This window comes from Suncus etruscus, chromosome 17 (genome assembly GCF_024139225.1).
Source record: "Suncus etruscus isolate mSunEtr1 chromosome 17, mSunEtr1.pri.cur, whole genome shotgun sequence".
Lineage (NCBI taxonomy): Eukaryota > Metazoa > Chordata > Mammalia > Eulipotyphla > Soricidae > Suncus > Suncus etruscus.
The window spans coordinates 31,349,654-31,374,179 of NC_064864.1; the positions used below are offsets into that span (position 1 = coordinate 31,349,654).

Genomic DNA, 24,526 nt, shown 5'->3' on the forward strand with positions numbered 1-24,526 from the left:
AGGAAACTGCTTAGTCTTGACAGGGAAATGTAAGGTTTAAGAAGCCTCCCAGATGTGGGAGGGAGATGCCAGCATTGAGGCTTTCTGTGGGATTTACCTGCCAACACAGAAACAGTCATCCCCACCCTCAACTCCCAGGTGGTTGGGTTTCTGTGGCCCTAGAGCTTCTGGCTAATCAACCTCTTAACCCAGAGGTCTCAAACTCAATTTACCTGGGGGCCACAGGAGGCAAAGTCGGGGTGAGGCAAGGCCGCATAAGAGATTTCACACACACAAAAAAAATCCTCAAACATCATTATTAACAGTTTTAATTATTTCTTCTGAACATGAATAGAACATTGAGTGAAGATCATGAACAGTTCTTCTGAACATGGCATCTTTTGCCTTTTCCTTGCTTCCAGAGACTTGACAGCGCTTCTTCTCACAAATCTGAACCACATTTGGCTTTAGAGAGGAAGCAGTTGAGACCCTCAGTATGGTTTGAAGATGATCATCATTAAGTGTAGACCTGTACTTTGACTTATTGAAGTTCAATGTGGAGAATAACTTTTCACACAAATATGTGCTCCCAAAAAGGCACATGGTGTGCTTGAACATTCGAGAAAGCTCAGGGAAGCTGGGGGGCAATTCTCTCAAAAATTGCCCATGCATGTCTGCTTTTCCACTAATCTCCCTGAACTTGGCTTTGAGATCAGAGTTGCATTGCAGGTCAATGAGCTCCATTTGAAGCACAGGAGGGGCATCTTGCACATCAAAGAAAAAAGGGGTCCACAAAAATTTGGAAACTGGCTCTGTGCTTTCTGAAGTCTGCAAATCTGTGATCAAATTCCTTCTCTAGCTTAAAAATAGCATCAACATATTTCTCACCACTGAATGGTATGACTGCATCCACAAGTTTCTTGCATGCTGGGAAATGGTAACGGTTTGTCTGAGAGAGCTGGGATTTCCATAACACGAGTTTTGTGCAGAATGCTCTCATGTTGTCATAGGCAGCACTGATAAGCTGCCACGGGCCTTTTAACATCTTGTTAGTACATTCAGCTTATGTGTGATGTCAACAAGAAAAGCTAAGTCCATGAGCCATTTGTGATCACTCAACTCAAAAACAGCATTCCCATCCTTCTCCATAAAGGCTTTCACTTCTTCTCTCAACTCAAAAAATCTTTTCAGGACATTTCACCTGCTGAGCCAACATACCTTGGTGAAATAGAGCACACCATATTCTGACTCCATTTCCTCTAAAAAACCACGGAACCTCCTGTGCTTTAAGCCTTTGGATCTGATTTGGTTGATGCACTTCACAACAATAGATATCACATTGTCACACGGCAGGCATTTACTGCAAAGGGCCTGCTGATGGATAATGCAGTGAAGAGCAATGGCCTTCTCTACACCCTCCTCTTCAAGTTTTTTATGAACAAGTGCCACCAGTCCATTTTTCCTCTCTGTCATCGATGGCGCTCCATCGGTTATTATTCCAACAAACCTCTTCCATGGCAAACCTGCATTCTCAATGACATCACACAGATGCCGAAATATCTCATTTGCGGTGCCTGGCCATGCATTGGAATGATTGTGAGCAGCTCCTCTGTCAATTCAAAATTGCAATCAACACCACGGACATAAATTGTGAGCTGCACAGTGTCTGTTATATCTGTGCCCTCGACAAGAGCAACTGAGTATGCATCGAAACATTTGGTTTTCTCACACAGTTGATGATAAATGTCACTTGTCAGAAATGCGCTCTGCCACAGTGTTAGCAGAAAGGCTGATTTTGCTAAACTGACCTTTCTTTTCCGGACATATAATACTTGCAGCCTGTAACATGCATTTTTCAACAAACTCTCCTTCTGTGAATGGTTTCCCTGCCTTAGCAATCATCTCACTAACCACGTAACTAGCTTCAACTGATGCAACATTCTCTTTGGTTGCTTTCTTGAAGAAATCTTGTTGCCTCATTAGACATGCTTTAAGACTGGCAATCCGCTTGGTTCTCTCATTTCCTTGGTATTTTGCACATTCCTCAGCATGTTTAGTTGAATAATGGCTTTTCAAGTTGTATTTCTTGTGCACTGCAACTTTCTCTGAGCAAATAAGACATGTGGGGATGCCCCTGTGCTCATCAAAGAAATACTGCGTCTCCACTTTTCCTGAAATTGTCTGTGCTCGTCATCAATCTTTCTCTTCACTGCAGGCTTTGATGAAGTCATGATGAAGGTATGACAAAACCTAATTCTGTAATAAACTTCTCTCCCTTAGGCCTCCGATAATGCAAGGGACAGTGGGCAGGAGCAGCAGAAATGATGTCTGTGCTAGGCACAAAGTATTCTCTATTATTTGCTTACCGAATATTCGCAATAAAAAAATCGCATTAGTAAGAAAAAAATCGCAAAAAATCGCATTAAACATTTGCATACCCCGAACGGAACTGCGATTTTTATTGCGATTATTCGGTAAGCGAATAATTCGAATATTGCGATATTTGAAGGCTGGCTGTGGGCCACAAAATGTTGTACGGAGGGCCGCAAATGGCCCGCGGGCTGCGAGTTTGAGACCCCTGTCTTAACCCATTGCAGGTCCTCAAAACTGGCTTCTGCTATCAGCAATCTGGAATATATAGAGACAAATAAATAATTAAGGTGCAGAGAAACCAGCAAAAATCAACAGAACTTCCATTCAGTGAAAACTCTGGAGTTTACTAGATGGTGTGTGGCAAATGGGTAAAGGGATCTTTAGGATGTGTGTGTGTGTGGGGGGGGGATGACAATGACACTTTGATGGTGGATTAAATGAGTCTTAAACATGGAAATCTATATAAAGCTAACTCCCTGTTTATTGTGTATAGTACTACAAAACAATGATAACTCCATGAAAGAAGGGAGGGAGGAGAGGAAAGAAGGAGGTAAGGAGGAATAAAGGAAGGGAAGATTAGAGGGAAGGCAGAAGGAAGGAGGAAAGGAAAAAGGGAGGGAGGAGAGAGGGAAACAAAGAGAGAGGAAGGAGGGAAGGAGGAAGAAAGGGAGGAAAGAGTGACACACAGACACGACTCAGAGTCAATCAGAAAGACTTGGACTCACTATGAATTCCTGTAGACTTGCTCCCTTGAAAGCATCATGCTAGCACAGAGGAAAGTCTCAGCAAACACTGACACTGCTCCGCAAACTGCCAGCATGGTGCCCCACCTAACACAGGCAGCCATAGCAATGTTCTCCACTAACTCCTTGTGCTGTCCATATTCTCTGTCCTTACTCTTGCTGTCCCTACTAAACTGGGTCTGGGGACAAATGTCCATACTGCCAAGAAGTAAGAGTCTGAGACTCTCCATCACCTTTCTGTTTTGATCTTTTCAGTCAGGCACTTCAGAGACACTCCAAGAACAGAGAATGGGGCCCTTGGGCTTGCCAGGCAACTGCCTAGACAGGAGAGGAAGCCCTGGTAAAAGGGGATCCAGGACTCTTGAATCCTGACCTTTTTCCAGGGCTATCCTCTCAGAGTGTGGGTCCAGGGGGTGGGAAGAGTGGGGATCTGGGATTTGATGGGGAGGGGTGGGTGGTAGGATGGGATGGGATGGGGTGGGGTGGAGGCAAGCTACAGAGGTAAGCTGCCCTGGTTGCCCTGTTTAGAGTAGCGGTGAGTTGAGCATGAGAAGGCATGCATGGTCAGGCTTGCCAGTAGGTGGCACTCTCAGTCTATTTTTCTTGTAATATTTAAAATTCTAGGTGAAAAATTGTGAATGTTAAAAAAACTATTAATATGTTAAAAAAAAAAAAGGACCGAGAAATAGCACAGTGGTAGGGCATTTGCTTTGCACATAGCCAACCCAGGACAGACCTGGGTTCTATTGCCGGCATTCCATATGGTCCCCCAAGCCAGGAGCGAATTTTGAGCACAGAGCCAGGAGTAACCCCCGAGTGTCACCGGGTGTGGCCCAAAAACCAAAAAAGAAGTTGAAAAAAAAATCATGATTTAAAATCCATTCATTTAAAATCACAATTAAAGTTGGTCTCATGTGTTATAATTTCCAAGAGTCAACAAGCTTTGACTCAGGGTGTTTAGTATCGTCCACAATATCTCTAACCTGACCTGCCCCAACCAGAACAATGTGTCCGAGGAACGAGATTAAACGGTTCCTCTTCAGTGCTCCCCAAAGGCAAAATGGAAAACCCCATGCACTGTTCATCACCAGCTGCCCATTGGCCACAGGTCTGCAGGAGGCAGTCTGTGCCAGGCCAAGAGGCTAGCTTGGCCACTCCCGAGGCTGATCTATGTCTCACACTTTGCTGTTCACTACAGTAAAGGGATAAAGGAGTATAGGGAACTCTGCTTTCTACTGCACCACGAATTTCCTGAGCCAGGTGGGGAGAAGATCCGAAGCACCTGAGGTGCCTTGTTGGAAGCAGCTGAAAGGGGTGACTTGACCTGACCTGACCTCAGCATCATCATCATGTTGCTCTTTGTCCTTGGTCCAGTCACCCCATCACCTTTCCTTTCTGACCCTCTGTATTCTTTTATTTATTTTTTATAAATAAGAAAAGGTAGGGGCCAGAGCGATAGTGCAGCAGTAGGGCATTCACCTTTCATGCTACTGATCCAGGACGGACCTTGGTTCGATCCCCGGCGTCGCCTATGGTCCCCCAACCCAGGGCCGATTTCTGAGTGCATAGCCAGGAGTAACCCCTGAGTGTCAACAGGTGTGTCCCCAAACCAAAATAAAATTAAATTAAAAACAAAACAAAACAAAAAACCAACCAACCAAACAAACAAAAAATATCCCAAAAACAAAAAACCAAAAAGATAGGTATTATATTCCCAGGTATAAGTGACCAAGTTTGCTTTTAGTTGGCTCCTGGTTTTCTGTTTGTCTGGGACTACAGAATTCAACCATGCCAATGACCTTTATGCGTTTGGTTATGCAGCCCTTTTGACATTTGGAAACATCTTGGGATATAAACAAAGAGGTTTATATATAAATAAGTCAGATTTGTTTGTGTTTGTTTTTATTTTTAAAGTTAAAAATATTGGGCATTCATGATTCACAGCTGCTGCTATGTTTGCTCATATGGCAAACTCTTGAAAGAGAAGGAAGTCAAGCTGCAAAAACTCATGGATTTATCAGTTTGGTCTCACAGCAGATCACTCTGGGGCACCATAATAAGTCGCTGGGCTGTCTCCTGCCCTGCTGTAACCTCTGCAGCTGAACACACAGTCTTCAACTGCTGCCCCACCAGTGGCCAATCTTCACTAGTTTTCCAGTGGTCTCTGCAGAGATATCCAACTACCTAAAGTTCCAGGTATGCAAGTTTGGGGGCTGAGAACTCTGGGATTGTTTTGAAGTCAGGGTGGGCTGTCTCCCCCTGAATCTCCATACTTCCAGAAACCCCAGCAGCCATGCCACAACCTATAGCTGTTACCACATCTGCTCATCAACCCAGGTCCACAGATCCTCAAACTCCTGGAGTGTGCACGGCTGCGTACACAGCCAAATGACATTCCCATATTTTTAATACTGACATTCCAGTTGGAACACACCAAATTACATGTGAAATTATCATAGAAGGCACCTAAGCTAACAAACAAAACCAGTAACAGAAGGCTCAACTAGCAATAAACAATGATAATTTGACTCAATTTTCACAAATCTTGTTTTAATAAAGTTTTTTTGATACTTCCATTACCAATTAGTTGTAACAAACCATATTAAGTAGATTATTCATATTTACCAAGGGGCAGTTTTGTGGGGGGTGTGAAACTGGGCACAATGATGGAGAGAATGGTAGTGGGTGGATGGTAGGATTGGTGTTAGAACTTTAAATGTTAGAAATAACTGTATTATGCACAACTTTGTAAACCATGATGTTTAAATAAAGAAATTCAAAAAATAAAATAGGCGGGGCCGGGTAGGTGGCGCTGGAGGTAAGGTGTCTGCCTTACAAGCGCTAGCCAAGGAAGGACCGCGGTTCGATCCCCCGGCGTCCCATATGGTCCCCCCAAGCCAGGGGCGATTTCTGAGCACATAGCCAGGAGTAACCCCTGAGCGTCAAACGGGTGTGGCCCAAAAACCAAAAAAAAAAAAATAAAAATAAAATAGGCATGAAAGTTTTTCTGTTTTAGAGGGTGGTTTTGATGATTGGGTTAGTTAGCTTCTCATCCCCAAAAACCTGCAAACATGTTAACATACAACCAGGTCTTCTTCCTCCTAGGGTCAAAGAAATGCTTGTCTGCCAGTGTGGCTCTGGTGAAGACCTGGTGAAGGCTAGGTACATAGGCAAGTCCCTTTCTGCTCAAGTTTTTGAACCCATAGTGGCACACACATCACCTTTCAGTTCTGGCAGCTCCTCACATCCAGGGATCCAGGCCCTTCCTTCAGCCCTTCCCTCCACATACTCAACACTCTTGCACTCAGACTGCAGGTCTCACCATCTTCATAACTTCCCCACCTGCAAAAGTCTGAAACCTTAACTCTTGGTCAGGCCCATTGCCCATTGCACTCTGGGATTCTTCTGTCACTGCCTTCTACATTGCTAATGTGCAGATAGTACCAAGATTCCCCAAGGAGATGAAATACCCAAGTAGGGAACACCCAGAAGAAACCATGGGTGTATGTGGTGGGGACTAGAGTTTTGCAAACAGGCATGCAACAGGCATGCTGAAGTCTCCTGCACTTCCAGATTCTCCTGTGCTTCCTAGGATGCTTCCACAAAGGTGAACACTGCCAAGATGGGATACCTACAAGGATGTTCTGGTCAGATACTATCATGTCCCTGCAGGTCAACTCTGTTCTCAGAAGTGCCCCCTAGAACTGAGCTCCAGTTGGAGATAAAAGTCACTATTTTCTGTTCAGCAGAAAGCCCTGACTGGTTCTGTTCTCTTGGCCAAGATTTTGGGGGTACATCCTTTGAAAAAATTTCCAGAGCCTCAGTTTCTACCTCTGGGAGAGGACATAATAAAGCAGCCCCTGAACTGCAGCACCAGCTTTTCTGCAAAGACTCATCTGCAAGGCATATCAGCTGTGAACTACATTTCAGAACTTGAGGCTTGAAATAGCAACCCTCCTTTGATTGTGAACATGATTGTATTTCTTTGGATTCAATGAGTTCCCTTCCTCTCCCCTCACTGGAATCCTGTTTTGGGATTCAGTGATGCTGATTAGGATGCTCTGAATCAGATTTAGTTGTTTCTCTCTGGGCTTATTTGCAGATGAGCTAGAATGTTGTTTGGACCTTTATGTTGATTTGTTTCTTCTCTTGTGCTCATAGTCACATATTCTCTTCTAAGCAGAAAGTTTACCCTGACAATTGATGATATTTTTTAATATTCCTTCCAAATTCCAATCGCCTCAAGGTTTGGCCCATATTTCTGAGCTGTGGTTGGAGACATATATCCCACAACATTATCATGAAGGAGACCCATGAAAGATGCCTGCCCTCCCAGGCCCAGGCCCAGAAGAACAGTATCTGGGGCCTGGAGGCAAGCATAACACAGTTCAATGGTGTTCATGCCTACCTGGGCTGATCTCGAACAAGTACTTCCCAAGGTCTTCTGGGCCAGGAACAAGCTCAGTCACTTTGGTCCCTTGGAGAGTAATATATCCCTGGAATGAAGCAAAACACATCTATGAGTGGGGCATATTTAGTTTCCTCGGGGCACCACTAGGAACCAAGCACAGCTGACACCATGTCTGGGGAGTCTGGTGGGTGCAGTGGTCTGCTGCCTACCATGTGGTTGGAAATTCCAGGACTGGTTAGAGTGGTAAAGATCCCAAGATGCAAATCAGAAGAAGGCAGTAATTGTCCCTTTCCTGCTCCCCTTTCCAAAGAAGCTGTCCTAGAAGTGTCAGGAGAAGAAGTTTGACATACTGCAGGCCTACTTTTTCCTCATAAGTGTCTTTGAGGAGATGTTAGGGAAAGGAGGAACTCATCTGTGTGAGTTCTCTTCTTGCCCATCCGGACTGTGGGTAATTTCAGTTTAAAAACAATTGTTGTTGGGGTCATCCTAAATGATGATCAGGGATGACCAGGGCCACACACAGTGGTGCTGATAATGAGACATGGGATGTAAGATTTGTATCCGGACATCACACTTGCTAGGTATGTGCTCATCACTGAAAGCACATTTTGGGATTTTATCACTGACCTGTTAAAAAGGAGGGAATCAACTCTTTTGTGGGAGGTCCCCAGCATGGTCCTGCCATGTGTCTCTGACAATCCTTGTGTACACAATGATGTGGAGGCATGTGGGCTAAGTTTCATGACTGTTTCATGACCTCATACCAACCACTTAAATTCTCTGACTCTTAGTTTCCACAGTTGAACAATGGGACAGACCCTTTCTATTCGCAGACACAGAGATACCATATTTTAGGTATATCTCAGGGCTTTTTAAGCCAGGGCTTTTAAAACACTTTTTATTTATTTATTTATTTATTTATTTATTTATTTATTTATTTATTTGCTTTTAAAATCACATCCTGTGATGCTCAGGGATTACTCCTGGCTATGTTCTCAGAAATAGCTTCTGGCTCAGGGAACCATATGGGACACTGGGGGAATCAAACTGTAGCCTGTCCTAGGTCAGCCGGGTGCAAGACAAATGCCTTACTGCTGTGCCACGGCTCTGGCCCTTTGAAACACATTTAATAATGAGAAGTTCTCATTTTTACCTGAGAACTTTTTTATTTTTTATTTTATTTTATTGAAACCATTGTGATTTACAACACCCTTCATAGTTGAATTTTAGATACAGAGTATATCAGGGCCATTCCCACCATCTGTGTCAACCTCCTTCCATCAATGATTCCCAGACTGCTCCTAAGGCCTGCCAGTACAATATACCCATTTTAACTTTAGATTGTTATAGTTTGGGTCTCTTGATTCTATTGTTGACTTTCACTTGGATATTTGGCTCTGCCTTTTTTTCTCCACCAATGCATCTGAGACCACTTGGCCTCTGACCCCCATCCTTTCCTTTTTCCTTTCTTCTTTGTTTTATAAAAAGATGCAGAAATATTGGTAAAACAAAGTAATCTGTGTCCCAATCACCTGAGAATTTTTTTTACAGTATCCTTTTACAGCTATATAAAAAAGCATACTAATATTTCGCATAGAATTTTATTTTTTAAATTTATCTTTATTTTTTTTGCACATCAATCCTTTATTATACTGATCTGAAAAAAAAGGATTTCTTTAGTGCAGTTACACTCAAATGAATACCAAGCAGCTGGAACATGATTTAAAAATGAGACAGTGACACATGCTTGGACATGATCAAGTGGCATTTCACCACCACAGACCAGGAAGGCAGGGGGATCCTAAAACCTATGTGAACCCTAAAACCCAGGGGGAGTACCATAAGCCTGAGGTCAGTGGCTTATCTGCTGGTGACCACATGTGCAACTATTTCAACTGTCACTAGAAAAACCAGAAGACTTTTTGTTTTAGATTATTTATATACCTATATTGATCTTTTTGTGAAAGTAAATGCAACACCAAAATATTCAGGATTGATCCCAGTCCTCTGGAATGAGGGAGGAAAGATTTGTTTGACTCACCCAGGCAGATGACATTCACTTTCCAATGAAATGGCTAGAATCCACCGTTCCTCCACATAGGTATAGTTACCTAAGGGAGCAGTACAGGCCTGTCTCCTGGGAACAAGCAGGCTCCTGTGTGTCTCATTTGCTAGGATTCAGCATGGTTCTTCCCTATCCCCACTTAAACTCATCCTTAGAAATAATAAACAAAATACTAGCAAAGCCTCCTGATTTTCTTTCTCTGCTCAAGTCATTCATTGGGTTGGCCCAAGGCCCCAAAGACAGAAGTGTTATTCTGACTGAATATGTAGAGGGAATGGCTGCAAGAAACAAGATGGGGAAAATGAAACTGAGAGCTACTAATTTCCTATCTGTGTCTACTACAAATGACACCCACAGATGTGGTCAGTGGAATGTACAAGGGCACAGGAATGGGAGGGCATGAAGGGAGTCTCTGGGGACTGGTCTGCCTGCCTGCCCTCCCTTCTTGACCTTGCCTGGAGCAAACCGAGTTTCCATTGCTTTACCCCTGGTCTCTTTATTCCCCAGAAACTGCACTGGCTTTATGGGCTTCAAGTTCTTGTCCAACTCGCAGGTGATGGGAATACCAGTTGACAGGTTCAGCTCCTTGACAGTCTCCTCAGATGCTTGAAGATGCTCTAGACAAGGCTGTTGATGTGCACTGTAATCAGTAACTACTTCCTCACCTTGGGTTGAAAACTTCTCTTTGTTCCAGAAGGATAGCATCCTGTCAACAGTGTCCTTCAGGCTCTCACAGGAGAGCAGCTGATCTTCAGGGAGGTCAGCATACCTGCAGTCCTTGTTGATGTTGCTGTAGTTAGTGGTCAGACATCATTGGAGGTAGTGGGATATCAAAGAAATGCTTTCAAATCTTTGCCTGGACCTCACCATGCATGACAGCAATTTCTGTTTTATTGAGGCCAGTCAGCCCTCCATAATATCACTCATTCAGGCACCAATTCCTCACAATTGGCAGCCACATCTGGCCTTCCTCAGGCAGCGTGATCCAGAGAGTTCAGATTGCTCTCTTTGCCCCCAGAGGTGGAGTAGATGCCAGATTCATAGTCAGCATCTAGCAGTGCCTGCTTGCCTTTTTGGCCTTTTCATACACCTTCGAGCTCAGGTTCGTATCTGACTAGCTGCTGAGATGGTTTTCCAGGTTCCACATGCTCTCGCAGTGCAGGCTCAAAAAGAGCTTGGCAAATAGTGGGGCTTTGGTGCAGACTCTCGAAATTTATTTCATTTCTATTTATTTTTTGGGAGGGCCATACCCAATGGCATTCCTTGTTTACTTCTGGCTTTGTGCTCAGAAATTATTCCTGGTGGGGCTGGAGTGATAACACAGCGAGTAGGGCATCTGCCTTGCACGTGGCCGACCCATGTTCCATCTCCAGAAACTCCCGAGCCTGTCAGGAGTGACTCCTATATGTAGAACTAAGAGTAACCTCTGGGTGCAGCCAGGTGTGGCCATCAAACCAAATAAATAAAAATAAATTAATCCCTGCAATCTTGGGGGTGGGACCATATATGATGCCTGGGATCAAACCTGGGTTGGCCACATGGAAGGCAAATGCTCCAGCCCCCTCTTGAAATTTATTTTAAAAACATTTAAAAGTCATGTCCAATGGGAATATGATCCACAGTTTAAGAATCAAGGTATTGGACAAGGAGCTATTACCATCCTTTCATCACCCTTCCTTCATTGTAGGCAGGCCCTATTCTGCCTCCCTCCTGTGTTCTCTGGTATTTATCTTTGCTTGAAGCCTTTCCATATTGCCTTATGCTTCTTTCTATTTGCTTCAAACTCAAATACTGTCTGGCTCTGTCCACAAGTTTTGGGTTTTGTCTATGAGAAATGCATTTAAAATTTCACTCCTACAGTCAAATTACCTGGGCTCAAATCCTGGCTCAGCTTCTTATTGGCAATGTGACCTCATACAAATTGCTTAATCTCTCTATGCTATCTCCTGAATTATCATTATCTGTGAGATAGGAGTGGTGCCAGAACTTTGCCAGTTGGTGGGAAGGATAAATGAATTATGACTGAGAGTCCTTGCAGCAGTAGCCCAGAAAATGGAAGAAGCTACATATTGCTAAATAAAACCCAGCTAGAACTGTGTGTTGGGTCAAACAGGGTGTGTCTACACTTTCGTAGGTGAGGCGCATGGTCACCGACTTTAACACTTCTTTCCCCCACCATGCATCTTTCTCTCCCCAACCCCTCTTCATGTCTTTAGTTGGGGATGCTGGAGCCTGTGTGGCTGCTGGTCTCTAGAGCTGCCAAGACCCAGGGCAATGCATTGTCTCCTGAAGCACAAGAAGGCAGAAGGATGACTTGAACCGTAGATGCTTACTCTAGAGAAATTGTAGCAATAAACTAGAGAACCAGCTGGTAATCACCATAACCAAATTAACAGTTATTTTTTATTCCTAAGGAACCTAAAGTAACTGGGAATAAATTAGGACCACAGCCCCAGAACTGGGAACATGTGCTCATTAGAGTGATCCATCACTGGCTAATAGACTGTGTCGCTAGTGTTGTTTTAGTAACTCTTCTGTAGTTCTCACTACTTTGCAGGTTTTTCCCTCCTATGCCTCAGTATCTTTCATTCATACAATGGGAGTAGCAATACTGTCATTGACATTACTTTCTTTTCCATGTAGGTGGAAAAGCAGTGATAGTCACAATTCATGGAGCCATATTCCATTCTTTGCCTTTTTGTAAATTATTAGTGCTAGTCTTTCTGGGGACTCTGCAAGAGTGGATGCTACTATTCTTCTTACTGGAAAACAGGAGATCATAGCTGAAACAATCAGCTCTTGCAACCTACTGCAAGCAAGGAAGAACTGGGATGGATATCCAGATATTTAATGCTTTATATCCCCCACATATTTGTGAAAGCAGCAGTCTCTGGGTCACTAAGGAGCTATCAGAGATAACATTGAATAATCATCATGATCATAGGTAACATGGGGGGTTTTCCAATCAATTCTTTTATTTTGTGTGTTTGTTTTTTGGGCAGTTACTCAAAAATCGGTTTTGTCGAGGGCCAGAGCGATAGCACAGTGGTAGGGAATTTGCCTTGCATGTGGTTGACCTGGGAGGGACCCAGTTTGATTACCTGCATCCCATATGGTCTCTCAGTCTGCCGAGAGTGATTTCTGAGTGCAGAGCCAGGAGTGACCCCTGAGCACCACTGGGTGTGGTCCAAAAATCAATTAATCAATCAATAAAGTTAAAAAAAAAGAATTTTCTTCTGGCAGGCTCCAGCGACCATATGGGATGCTGAGGGTTGAACCCAGGTCTGTTCTTGTCAGCAGCATGCAAAACAAATGCCCTACCACTATGCTATCACTCTGGTCCTTCACCAATCAATTCTTAATCAGGTGAAAATACTCATCATGTGACCCCCATTATTGCAAGGGACCTTCAGAACTGATTTCTTTCTGACCACCCAGATCCTTCCTCCTAAAGCTTGAGAACACAGCATTGATGCCAGCACTTGGGCACTGTGGAGGCAAGTAAATGGCTGGAGTTGGCTGCTAGTTGGTGCAAAGGGCATCTGCTTTTTTTGGGGGGGGGCCACACCTGGCTATGCTCAGGGGTTACTCCTGGCTATCTGCTCAGAAATAGCTCCTGGTAGGCACGGGGGACCATGTGGGACTCCGGGATTCGAACCAACCACCTTACGTCCTGGAATGGCTGCTTGCAAGGCAAATGCTGCTGTGCTATCTCTCTGGCCCCGGGCATCTGCTTTTTTATTCCTATTATGTCATATATTATTTGTATAATGAAGAACCTAAAATGAAAGACAGGATTGTGTATGAGGCAGTTGAAATATCCAGGGGGAAGTTTCTACCTTCAGTGGACATTAGAATTATCCAAGGCAAAACCAAAAATAAATAAATAAAACCAAAACCATGGTTTGTGCCACAAAATCAAGTATGATGTGGAGTCAGGATTCTCAAGATGGGCAGATTTCTTTTATACAGGGAATTGACAGTCTTGTTAGAGTCCAATATACTATTTCTCCAACTGTTTTGGGTTTCAAGTTAGAATTGAGCTGTTCATACTTTAATTTGACTCTTTTTCCAATCTGGGATGGTCTGTCTCATTAAGGCTTCATCTTTTGCCTTGTCTTGAGGGAGACTGCCTGTAGAAACAACTACAGAAGTGCTTCTCTGCAAGGAGCATGATAAAGTTTCCATCAATAGTATCTTGGAAAAGGTTATACACGTCTTAATCACTCAATCAAAGTTTCTTATCTCTTATAATTCTGACTGTGGCTTCAGATCAATCTTAAATTATTTTAGCCAGCTGATACCCAGCCAGGAACTAAACCATTAAAAATGTTAAATAAATAACAGATCGGAATCAAGTTCAGTGTTAGGTGGGGAAAGAGCCTCCCCATTTCTTATAACCACAACCATTACTAACAAAAGAAAGGTATTTAAAAAAATAAAAAACCAAAACCCAACCTTCAACCTCAAAGCTGGAGACAACTAGTAGTTCCCAAGTTCTCATCTCCTTTGAACCTTGAGTGTCTCAAAGTACAGCTAGCACTTAAGGGTGAGCCTGGGGTCTGGGCCGATGCAGATAGCTAAGTCTGTAAGTAGAAGTGGTGGCATTTCTGGGAGCTGGGGATCCTGGTTTACCCTGGACTCTAAGCTCTTGATCTAGACTCTATTCCAAATACTGCACCCCTGAACTGTGCCACTATTCTTGGAGGCCATCCTTTCAAGAAGCTTCCAGAATCCTTTTTTAAAATTTTTTTCCAGAAACCTTTTGACTAGACTTTAGACTCACAGAAAGCCATGTAGATCCAGGACTCAGTAGTTCCAGTATTGAATAGTTTTTGGTAATTCTAGTTCTCAGTAATTCCAGTACTAAAAAATCTCCTCAGGGAATGGCCCCAACACAGCTGCCATGACTGTAGCCTCTCTCGTCTTTGTGCTTGAAATTACTGCGGATCAATTTCTACAATCAAGTTCATGATGAGATGCAATTCCATGTTGAAAAATGTGTGAAGTCAGTATGTGAGGCATTGAGTGACCTGCCTTACTCTGTCACCATGACAGGCCCATCACTGGAGAGCCCTATAACTTTCTAGGGATATGGAATACATGCAATTGTCACTAGTGGAGCAGGATACTTGCATAAGTGGTGGGAGTTGGTAGGGTTCTTGCTAGTGATATGGGACAGGAGTGATGCCATCTACTCCAAGCTGATCTTTTAAATGCTGCAGTGTCTGCTGAAGCATGGACCAAGAAGTGGTGATGTTTATATATCATCATGTGCTCCACAGCAATGTTCTAGTGGGCGGCAGACTGCAGCTGTGGTATTTGTCACCACACAAAGCCTTGGCATGTGGGATGCTCAACCATCTGAATTGGTAACAGAGGTGTGGTACACTCTTACACAACAAGACAGCTTAATGATGCATGGCTCAGAACAGAATCCTGAATGACTGTCATGACAACATTACTTAGGCTATCAATGGAAATTCAGTGGGTTGAGACATAACTCAAGGGATGATTTTAAATGGAAGAAGTAGTAGAGAAATAACAAAATACTGTATATTCTGACATCTGTATGGAATCTTTAAAAAACACTAACCTATCTAAATAGAAACCTATCTAAATAGAAATAAAAATAAAGATCAGTTTTAACGATTACCAGAAGGGAGAAGGCAGAAGAAAAGAACTGGTCTAAGGTACTAATTTCAATTAATAAGATAAATAAGGAGGGCAGAGAGAGAAAAAAGAGAAAAAGAGAGAGAGAGTGTGTGCACAGGGGCCATGCATGTATCTTGCATGCACTTGACTGGTTCAGTCCCTGGCACTGCATATGTACCCAAGTACTACTAGAAGCAACTCCCCTCAACCGATGCATATCACTAGGGGTGGTCCCTGAAGATTGCTAGTCATGGTCCAAGTCCCTCTGCACCCCACCAAGAAAAGAGAAAAAAGTACACCATGATGGGCCCGGAGAGATAGCACAGCGGCGTTTGCCTTGCAAGCAGCTGATCCAGGACCAAAGGTGGTTGGTTCGAATCCCAGTGTCCCATATGGTCCCCCATGCCTGCCAGGAGCTATTTCTGAGCAGACAGCCAGGAGTAACCCCTGATCACCGCCGGATGTGGCCCAAAAACCAAAACAAAGCAAAACAAAACAAAACAAAACAAAAAGTACACCATGATAACTATGAACTATTGCTGTGTGAAGAAAATTGTTCCAAGACTAAATCCTGAGAGTTTTCATCACAAAGAGAACCCCTGCCCCTTTTCTTAAACTCTTCTCTCCCTTCTATTGTGTCTTTATGAGAAGTTGGCTGATACTTATCTTAGTGTGATGAGCACATCACTATATATTCAGGTCAAACCATCATGCCTTCTGCCTTGAACTTATACAGTGATGAATTTCATTTATTTCTCAAGTAAACTAAAAATTTGAAGCTAAAGACATTAAAAAGCATTCATTAGGTGGATTCTGTTTCATCTAATGAATGTTACTGAAAGAAAATTAATTCCAGGTAATTTTATCCTTAGTGACTCATCTGGACATAGAAATATTTTAAAATCATGGTAGTATGACATTCATTTATATCAAATTTTAAATTGGAGGCTCTCAAGAAATGTTCATAAGGTTTTGGGGGCCACACCAGATAATACTCCATTGAGCTGGGTGGTTCAATGTTAGGGTTGCTACTTTGGTCCAGTGGTGCTAGAGACCATGGGGTCTGAGCTCTCTCTTAGCTCCCAGAGAACTGTCTAAGCATTGTATTTTTATGTAGGTAAAGTATTTGAATCAATAGTGGTCATTATCTTGCTCCTTGTATTGGATATTTGGAGGAAAAGCATTGAAGTTCAGGCCCACTGCCCTGTAAAACAGCTCTGGGGGGACATGGGGAACCTGCATCACTCTCCTGATATGACACACTGAGCAGGGTATGGTGGTGGAAGTTCTGAGTTAAGGCCTCAAGGTGCAGTGTCCATGGAGTAGACCTTCCTACCTGAATAGCACTGGAAGGTGCCCATCAAGATTGGAGGGTGCTGCCCAAGAGGGGTCAATACTGTGTTATTGGTATCTGGCTGTATACCCAGATAGAAAGGATTTCTCCTGGTGTGTGTGTGTGTGTGTGTGTGTGTGTGTGTGTGTGTGTGTAAATGTGTGTATGCATGCGCTGAAATTTTAACAGTGGCCTCTTATACCTAGGCATCTTACTTTCATAAAGTACTTGGAGTTCCAGGTAGAAGAGTTAAGAGAGAATCTTAGATAATCCCCTCTTGGGTTTGTGGTATGTACCAAAAACCTTAAGAAAGGAACATGGCATCAGCGAAATCTTCAGAGTTTATTGAATGAGGAGGTAATCTTCAAAGGCCATTCACTTATTTCTAGCATTTTTTTTTTTTGATTCAAGACCCAGGGAGACATTGGTGTTAAGGTTTATCCCACTTTCAGTGTCTCCTGCTCTAGGCCTGAGAATCCCTGGTAAAGTTGGAAAAGTCTCTGCTATGCTTTCAGAACTAAGGCCCCAGTGGATAGCTCTGCCTGCTCCCCACCCCACACAAAGGGGAACAAAGGGTCTCTTCATAGGCCAGGGCTATGTAGCCTGGAACTGGTCTGTGACTACTATGTTTCTGGGACAATTTTCAACCTTCTCTTTCCCCAAAAATCACCCCGCCTGCTCAGCTTACCTGGAGCCTCCAAAAGTCAGAACTTTTCTGGAAATTATTTCTGTCTGGAATGCACTTTGGGACAAGTAGGTTCTAGGTACATTTTTGTTGACAGTATCCTCTGATGGCTGGAAATGGTTCTGTTAATTGCTTCAAAGCCATGAAACTAAAGTCTTATGTTTGGGGTACCTGATACCATTTAGTTAAGTCTAAGAAACTGATAGAGATTCCTCTTGCCATGGTCTGTACTGGTCTGCTAAGCAACCTGCAGCCAAGGGCACAAGAAGCATTCAGCCAAGAAAAGACAATCCATTTCTGTCCTCAACAAGAGCTGTGGCTCGTTCAGAAAGTGCATCTCATCATCCTTAACATGTTAGGCAAGAAACTCTATTTCCCAAATCATCTTATTTTGATGATAAACAGTAAGCTGTCTTCTACAGATATATTAAGGAGCCAGAATGCTCCAAATATAATTACAAGTTAGTTAGGTTCATCTAAACAATGAATAAAGTATGTTTTCCCTGCTTCCTCCCTGTCACTTGATTCATTTTTCTGCCTAGTAATGGACATATCCAACAATTTACCCATCAGTATTCCAGCTATTAGTGCAAATTAACTGAGTCCAACTGAAAGTCAAAGAATTGATCTATTGTAAGTGGGAGACATTTAAGTACTAGAAGCTAATATCTCTGCTGTCTTAAATTAGCAGACCCTGAAAGAAGTTCATTACATTTACATGAATAACCAGAGACACTGAAGAAAACAGATGTTATTTTCAAAGGTAAAGATTCTCCTTGTAGACGGTGTCACTCTAGATGTAAAAGAATTCAGGGGCAATCAAGACACTTGCCATGTGTGATTTATATAATCTCCTTTTGTGTCATTTGGCAAATTAGTAGCTTGATTTTTCTTCTTCAAAACAGTGGCACAATATTGCCATAAGATTATTAGTTATTGTTGAATAACAGCCCTGCATGGGGCTGGATGATGGTGAGATGGATGGAGAAGCCTCTCTCCTCCAGCCCAGGACACGCATTTGCAACCCTCTTCAGCCAGCCGGTCTGTGGTTCAGGGTAGCGGTGGGGAGAAAACTCACAGCAGTCAGGTTTCAAGAGACATCAGCTTTATTCAAGGCCCTAGCTACCTAGGCTAACCATTTAAGCAGCCTATTCCATTGCCCTGTCATCTTAACGTGTTTCAGCCATCTCCTCTCCTGCTGCTTCTTTCTCAATCTCTCTCCCAGTCTCCCAATCCATCCCCTTCCTGCCCCTCAGGCAATCTTTTGATACCTCCCAAAGACTCCTCCCAGAAATGAGCTTGCTAAACCTCCTGCTATTGTAGTAATGACTTTATTGGAGGTACAATAATTTTTCTCAAATAGACTTGCTACTAAACTTTTTCTTTTTCTTCCATTTTCTTTTTTTTTTTTTTAGTTTTTCTTTCTAACTTTTAATAGCTTTCCTTTCTGTCATCTTGAAACAAACGTTTTATGATCAGTTATGTCAATTATGTGATGCATAATTGAAAGAGAAAAAAAACTAACCTCCCTTGAAGATCAGACAAAATTTGATATTTAAACCTAAGCATATGATGACTCTCTTTTAATTAGATTCCAATAAGACATTATTTACAAAAGCAGTATTTGAAGTTGCCCCATGGACATTTTTATAAAGGAAAACATTTATTGTTTAATTTCTTTTTGCAGTATGAATGGCAATGTTACGAGCACTCTGATTATTAGCAAGTCTTTTTTAAGGTTCTTGCTCAATATTTCTTGAGTTTTAGTAGGACAGAGAGTTGAGCTGTATAAATTTTGTAGGTTTCAATGGCCCATGAATGTAGTAGTAAAATGAATGTAGCAAAAATGACAAGTTTTCTGTGCCAGGATCTATGGTAGAAGTTAGGGAGATAATTATTTTCTTGCTCTGTGAATTGAGGTTTGTAGTTAGAAAGACCAAAGGAGGAAGTAATATCAGACTTCTCAGGCCTACCGAGGGTGAGTTCATTTAGCTAAATGCACTCGGTCAGAGACATGGTTGCACATGCCCCTCGGCTTTGAGGTCTGTATCTATCAGCTCTCAAGCTACCAACATTACTTCCACAACACCTTCCATGGCTTTAAAGGTGAAGTTCTTTAGTTTTTTGTTTTTGTTTTTAATTTTTGGGTCACACCCACTGGCACTCGGGTAACTCCTGGCTCTGTGCTCAGAAATCGCTCCTGGCCAGCACAGGGGACCATATGTGATGCTTGGACTCGAACCACCATCGGTCCTGGGCCAACAGCGTTCAAGGCAAATGCCCTGCAGCTGTGCTATCTCTCTGGACCCCAAGGTAAAGTTCTCTACAGGCAGTGGCACCAGATACAAGAATTATGGCAGCTTCTTTGTGCTGGCCTGATCCCTAACCCCAGTGTTTCCCTGATCTCTTGCATTTCTGGAGTGTTTTATTCATTTTAGAAGATAACCAAGGAACATCTCTATGCTTTGGCAGGCTGTAGTGACTATCCCTAAACTCCTCTTTATCTTTGTAGGTCTCCAGAGACTTCTTTGTTATTACTGTTGTTGCTGTAGTCAGCAAACACTCCATATGGGATCCTGGGGATAGAACCTAGGTTTGCTATGTGCAAGGCAAATGCCCTTCCTATTGTGCTATCAGTCTGGCCGCTCTGGGGGACCTCTTGCTTTTGGAAAGTGAAAGGTCAGTTGGATATTTCACCCAAGGAACTACTCTTCTTGAAGACACTTAGCGGAGACACAGCCTGGTAGGTAGCAGAGACAGAAGCCAACTCTTTCCTACCAGTTTACATCCTTACAACAATTTTCTTTCTTTAAATATGGGGCCAGGGAAGAGAAGAGTGGCCTCCGTGAAATTCCTGCTGCTCTAGACACAGCTTCTGGAGGTTCACAGAATGAATTTAGTGTGCTTTCCATAGGATGCTGTGACTGATCAGTATCCTTTCTAAGATTTCTCTACTTCAGATAATTTTTAAGAGAGCTTAGACTTTCTGATTTCCCTCTTCCTGTCATGTCAAAAAAAAAAAGTGGAATCTGGACATATTCTTCAGATATAAACTGGTCTGACCTCAGTGAGTTCAGAGGAGCTTTACTCCCTTCTGGGCATCTTCATTGTCCTCACTTGTTTGGCAAGCATGTCTCATATTTAGTCCCACTAACATTTCAATTAATTAAAATGCATCACTTTGCCTCATTTGACCTATTTTTTTATCTAGGTTTCTCCATTTTGTGAAATCAAGTGATATTTTTTTCTACAAGATAGGACTTTATGTGTTTTCTCAACAATTTGCCAAGAAATCAACTAGTCAAGACTACCCTGAATTTAATTGCTCTGTTACATTTTGCTGTCCACCCCTCCTTCCCAGTTTTGTATTTTTATTAAATGTGTCCAGTTTTATAAAGTCATAGATACAACATATGGTAGCATAATCATGAACAGAGTTAATTCCAGAGTCATGTGTTTGGTTTTGGACCTTGGCCATAGACCTTTATGTTATCTTAAATGGGTCATGTAACCTCTCAGTGCCTCAGTTTTCTATATACAAATTATAGATAATGATAATTGCTAAGAATTTCAGTTAAAATTGAGCAGTTTATAAAGCAGAGATCTTGTTTATTTTTTCTCATGATTCCATTGCCCAGTAATTCAGGCTCTGTATAGTGGGCTCTACCTCTGCTGCATTCATCTGCAATTTTGGCTACAGTATTGACTACAAGAAGTAAGAAGGCCATAATTAATCTGAGCCATGGTATTACTCTTCCACATTTTTCTATACCATTACATGATCCACTTAAGTATTCCACAGCATTTGACAAGCTGTAGTTTTCAAGAGCAAAAGGAGAAACTCTAGGGGCCTGAACCTGGAACTTGTACTGCATCACTTCTATTTTTCTCATTAAGCAGTTATTTATTAAGGTCTTACTGTTTATTGGGCAATACATAATTAATTACTGGGGATGTGTTTGTTGTTCTTACTGGACTATGTCCAAATATTATATGATTAAAATACTACAATGAGAACAGGTTCAAACTATACAACTAAAGTTTCACTTGCAGCAATAAATCAGGAGTATGACAAAGATATATTGATGCTTCTGAGGTATGTAGTATTGCGGCTATTAAGGCAGCTAGAAAAAATAAACTTGTTTATACCCAAAATTTCTATTTCATGTAATGAACTTTCCTTCACTTTACTACCTATATTAAAGCCAATGTATTGAGCGCTCCAGGAGAGGACCTGGCCATTAGTTAAACTGGGGCTCAGCCTGCAAAAGGAAAAGATGGGACCAGTGCACTAGAAGAGCAGCAGCCATGCATTTCTTTTAATAAATGAGCCCCAGCAGAGTACATAAAAAACACCACCACACTGCAAAGGTCACAATGGGGAAACAACACAGAATCCCACCATGCTTAGAGAATGAAGATAGTAGTTATGAAGACCCAACCAGTACCAGCCACCTATATAGTCTTTTTGAGAAGGACTTTTGAAAGGAAATGTTGAGGATGTTCACTAAACTCAAAGACACATGAAATTGACATCCAACAAGATGCAAGAGTATATGAGAGTAGAAATGAAAAAATTTCAAGCAAGAATGATATATCTGAAAAACTTGGTAAAAGAAATGAAAAATTAACTGGAAAGCCTCACCAGCAGAGTAATAGCTATGAAGGACAGAAATAGTGAGCTGGAATATGAGCAGCATAACACCTCTATACAACAAAGGAGGTTGGAAAACAGCCTTAAAATAAATGAAGATAGTTTTCAGTGTAGTCATTTCTCCAACTGCACTCATCACTCTATGTGATGAGCTTCCTGTCATGAGCTACACCTACCAGCCCTCATCTCTCTTGTCTCTGAGATACTGTTAAAAATGTCTTTCATTTTTCTTAAAGCCCATAGATGAGTGAAACCATTCTGCGTCTTTCTCACTGAAAACAATCATAACAATGTGAATGAATGAGGGAAGTAGAAAGCCTGTCTCAAGTACAGGTGTGGGAGTGGGGTGGGGAGGAGGAAGATCCGGGAAATTGGTGGTGGGAATGTTGCACTGGTGAAGGGGGGTGTTCTTTACATGACTGTAATCATACAACTATAATCATGTTTGTAATCATGGTGTTTAAATAAAGATAATTATAAAAAAAAGAAAAAAATAAATGAAGAGAAGATGAAAAATTCTCAAAGTAAGCAAATAGATGATACTAGAACTCTGGGACAAGTTAAACAGAAGAAATATAAGGATCATTGGGATCTCAAATACTCAGAAAGAAAACTCCAATAAAAATAAACAGTCAAAAAAATAAAAAAATAAACAGTCAAGGGGCCGGAGATATAGCACAGCGGTAGGGCATTTGCTTTGCATGCAAACCATGGTTGGATCATGATTTGATTCCCGCATCCCATATGGTCCAGCCTGCCAGGAGCAATTTCTGAGTGCAGAGTGAACAATAATAACCCCTGAGTGTCACCGGGGTGTGACCCAAAAACCAACCAACCAACCAACCAAACAAACAAACAAAAAAAAAAACCATTCAAGGATAAAACTGTTAAGAAGTTCTTAGAGCTGAAGAGTGCATGAACCTACACCTGAATGCTTGAAGAGTACCAGCTAAATGAGACCCAAATAAAAGCACACTAAGGCACATCCTAGTGTAATGAAAATCATAAATAGATTCAGAATACTAAAAGCAGGAAAATTAAAAAGAAAAGTTACATAAATGGAAATATTCTTAAAAATCATCACAAGGGGCCGGAGACATAGCATGGAGGTAAGGCATTTGCTTTGCATGCAGAAGGATGGTGGTTCAAATCCCCACATCCCATATGGTCCCCAGAGCCTGCCAGGGGAGATTTCTGACTGTAGAGCCAGGAGTAACCCCTGAGCACTGCTGGATGTGACCCCCCCCCCCAAAAAAAAAGAATCATCACAAGCAACCTTCCAAGTCTGAAGGCAGTTGTGATATATAGTGAAAAAAAGTTAACAAAAAGAACTCCTCGCCAAGAATACTTCACCTAACCAGACTTTCATTCAGGTATGAAGGAAGGGTACACAGCCTGATGGATAAATAACAGCTCAGAAATCACACAGATTCAGAATGGTCTACTTTAAGGCAAGATAGACAAACATACCAAAGTTCTAAAAAGATGACAAAAATCCCTAGAAAGGGGCCAGTGTGATATTACAGTGGGTAGGGCTTTTGCCTTTCATGTAGCTAACTTGGGTTTGATCCCTGGCATCCCACATGGTCCCCTGATCCTGCCAGGAATAATTTCTAAGCTCAGAGCCAGAAGTAACCCTTGAGCACTTCCAGGTGTGGCCCAAAAGCCAAAAAAAAAAAAAAAAATCCCTAGACACTCATCATCTCAGCATTAATGGGATACTTGCAACTAAGAGACTCAGAGGGGCAAAATGAATCAAAAAATTGAATTCAACATTTTGCTGCCTTCAGTAAACACATTTGAATAGTCAGAACAAACCTAGATTCAAAGTAAAAAGTTGGAGGATAAACCTTGAAGCCAATAATTCCCTTAAGAAGGCTGGGCTGATCATGCTAATATCAGAGCGTACATTAGTTTTTAAGCTAATTCAGGTTTAAAAGGTTACACGAGACAGAAAAAGTTATTTATTAAAAACCACATGGGCATTCATCAAGATAGACCACCCGCTGACCCATAAAGCATATCACCATAAAATCAAGAGGATAGAAATTGTACCAACTATCTTCCCAGACCATGACGAACTGAAAATAGAACTGAATCATAGATGAGTAATAACTTTAACACCTGGAAATTAAACAGGTCACTAGTGAACAATTTTGTCAGAGACAAAATCAAAGGGGAAATAAAAAGATTTCTGGAAATGCATGAAAATGAAGACACAAATGATCAGAATTTGTAAGACTCTAAAAAAGTGGAATTAAAAGGAAAAATTATATCTTTGCAAGCATTCATCCAAAGGAAGGAATGGATACATAAATAACTTAATGACACAGCTTAACAAATTGGAAAACCAACAAAGTGAGCCAAAAGTAGGCAGGTGGAAAGAAATTAATAAGCTGGATGCCCAAAAACTAATTTAAAAGATTAATGAAAGCAAGAAGTTGATTTTTTGAAAAAGCAACAACAAAAAACTCAACCAGTTTACTTACATCTTCTTGTAGCTCCCAATTTGCTTTTTTTTCTCCTCTATATTTTTCATTGATGTGTAAATTTTAATTTAAGTGTGCATTCACCCACAGATCTTCCTTCCAACCAGAAATGAATGACTAAAGAACTGAATGGCACATT

General features: G+C 41.9%; 1 protein-coding gene and 1 pseudogene across 2 annotated transcripts in view; both read right to left on the reverse strand.

Annotated features, from left to right (window-relative positions):
- ARHGAP22 (Rho GTPase activating protein 22) overlaps positions 1-24,526 on the reverse strand; it is a 217,891-nt gene that overhangs the window by 113,586 nt on the left and 79,779 nt on the right. For both annotated transcript variants that reach the window (XM_049790658.1, XM_049790659.1), the window contains one exon: positions 7,504-7,591. In XM_049790658.1, coding sequence (XP_049646615.1) covers positions 7,504-7,591 — 88 coding nt within the window. The remainder of the gene's footprint in view (positions 1-7,503; positions 7,592-24,526) is intronic.
- LOC125994981 (phosphoglycerate mutase 1-like) lies at positions 9,935-11,716 on the reverse strand (annotated as a pseudogene).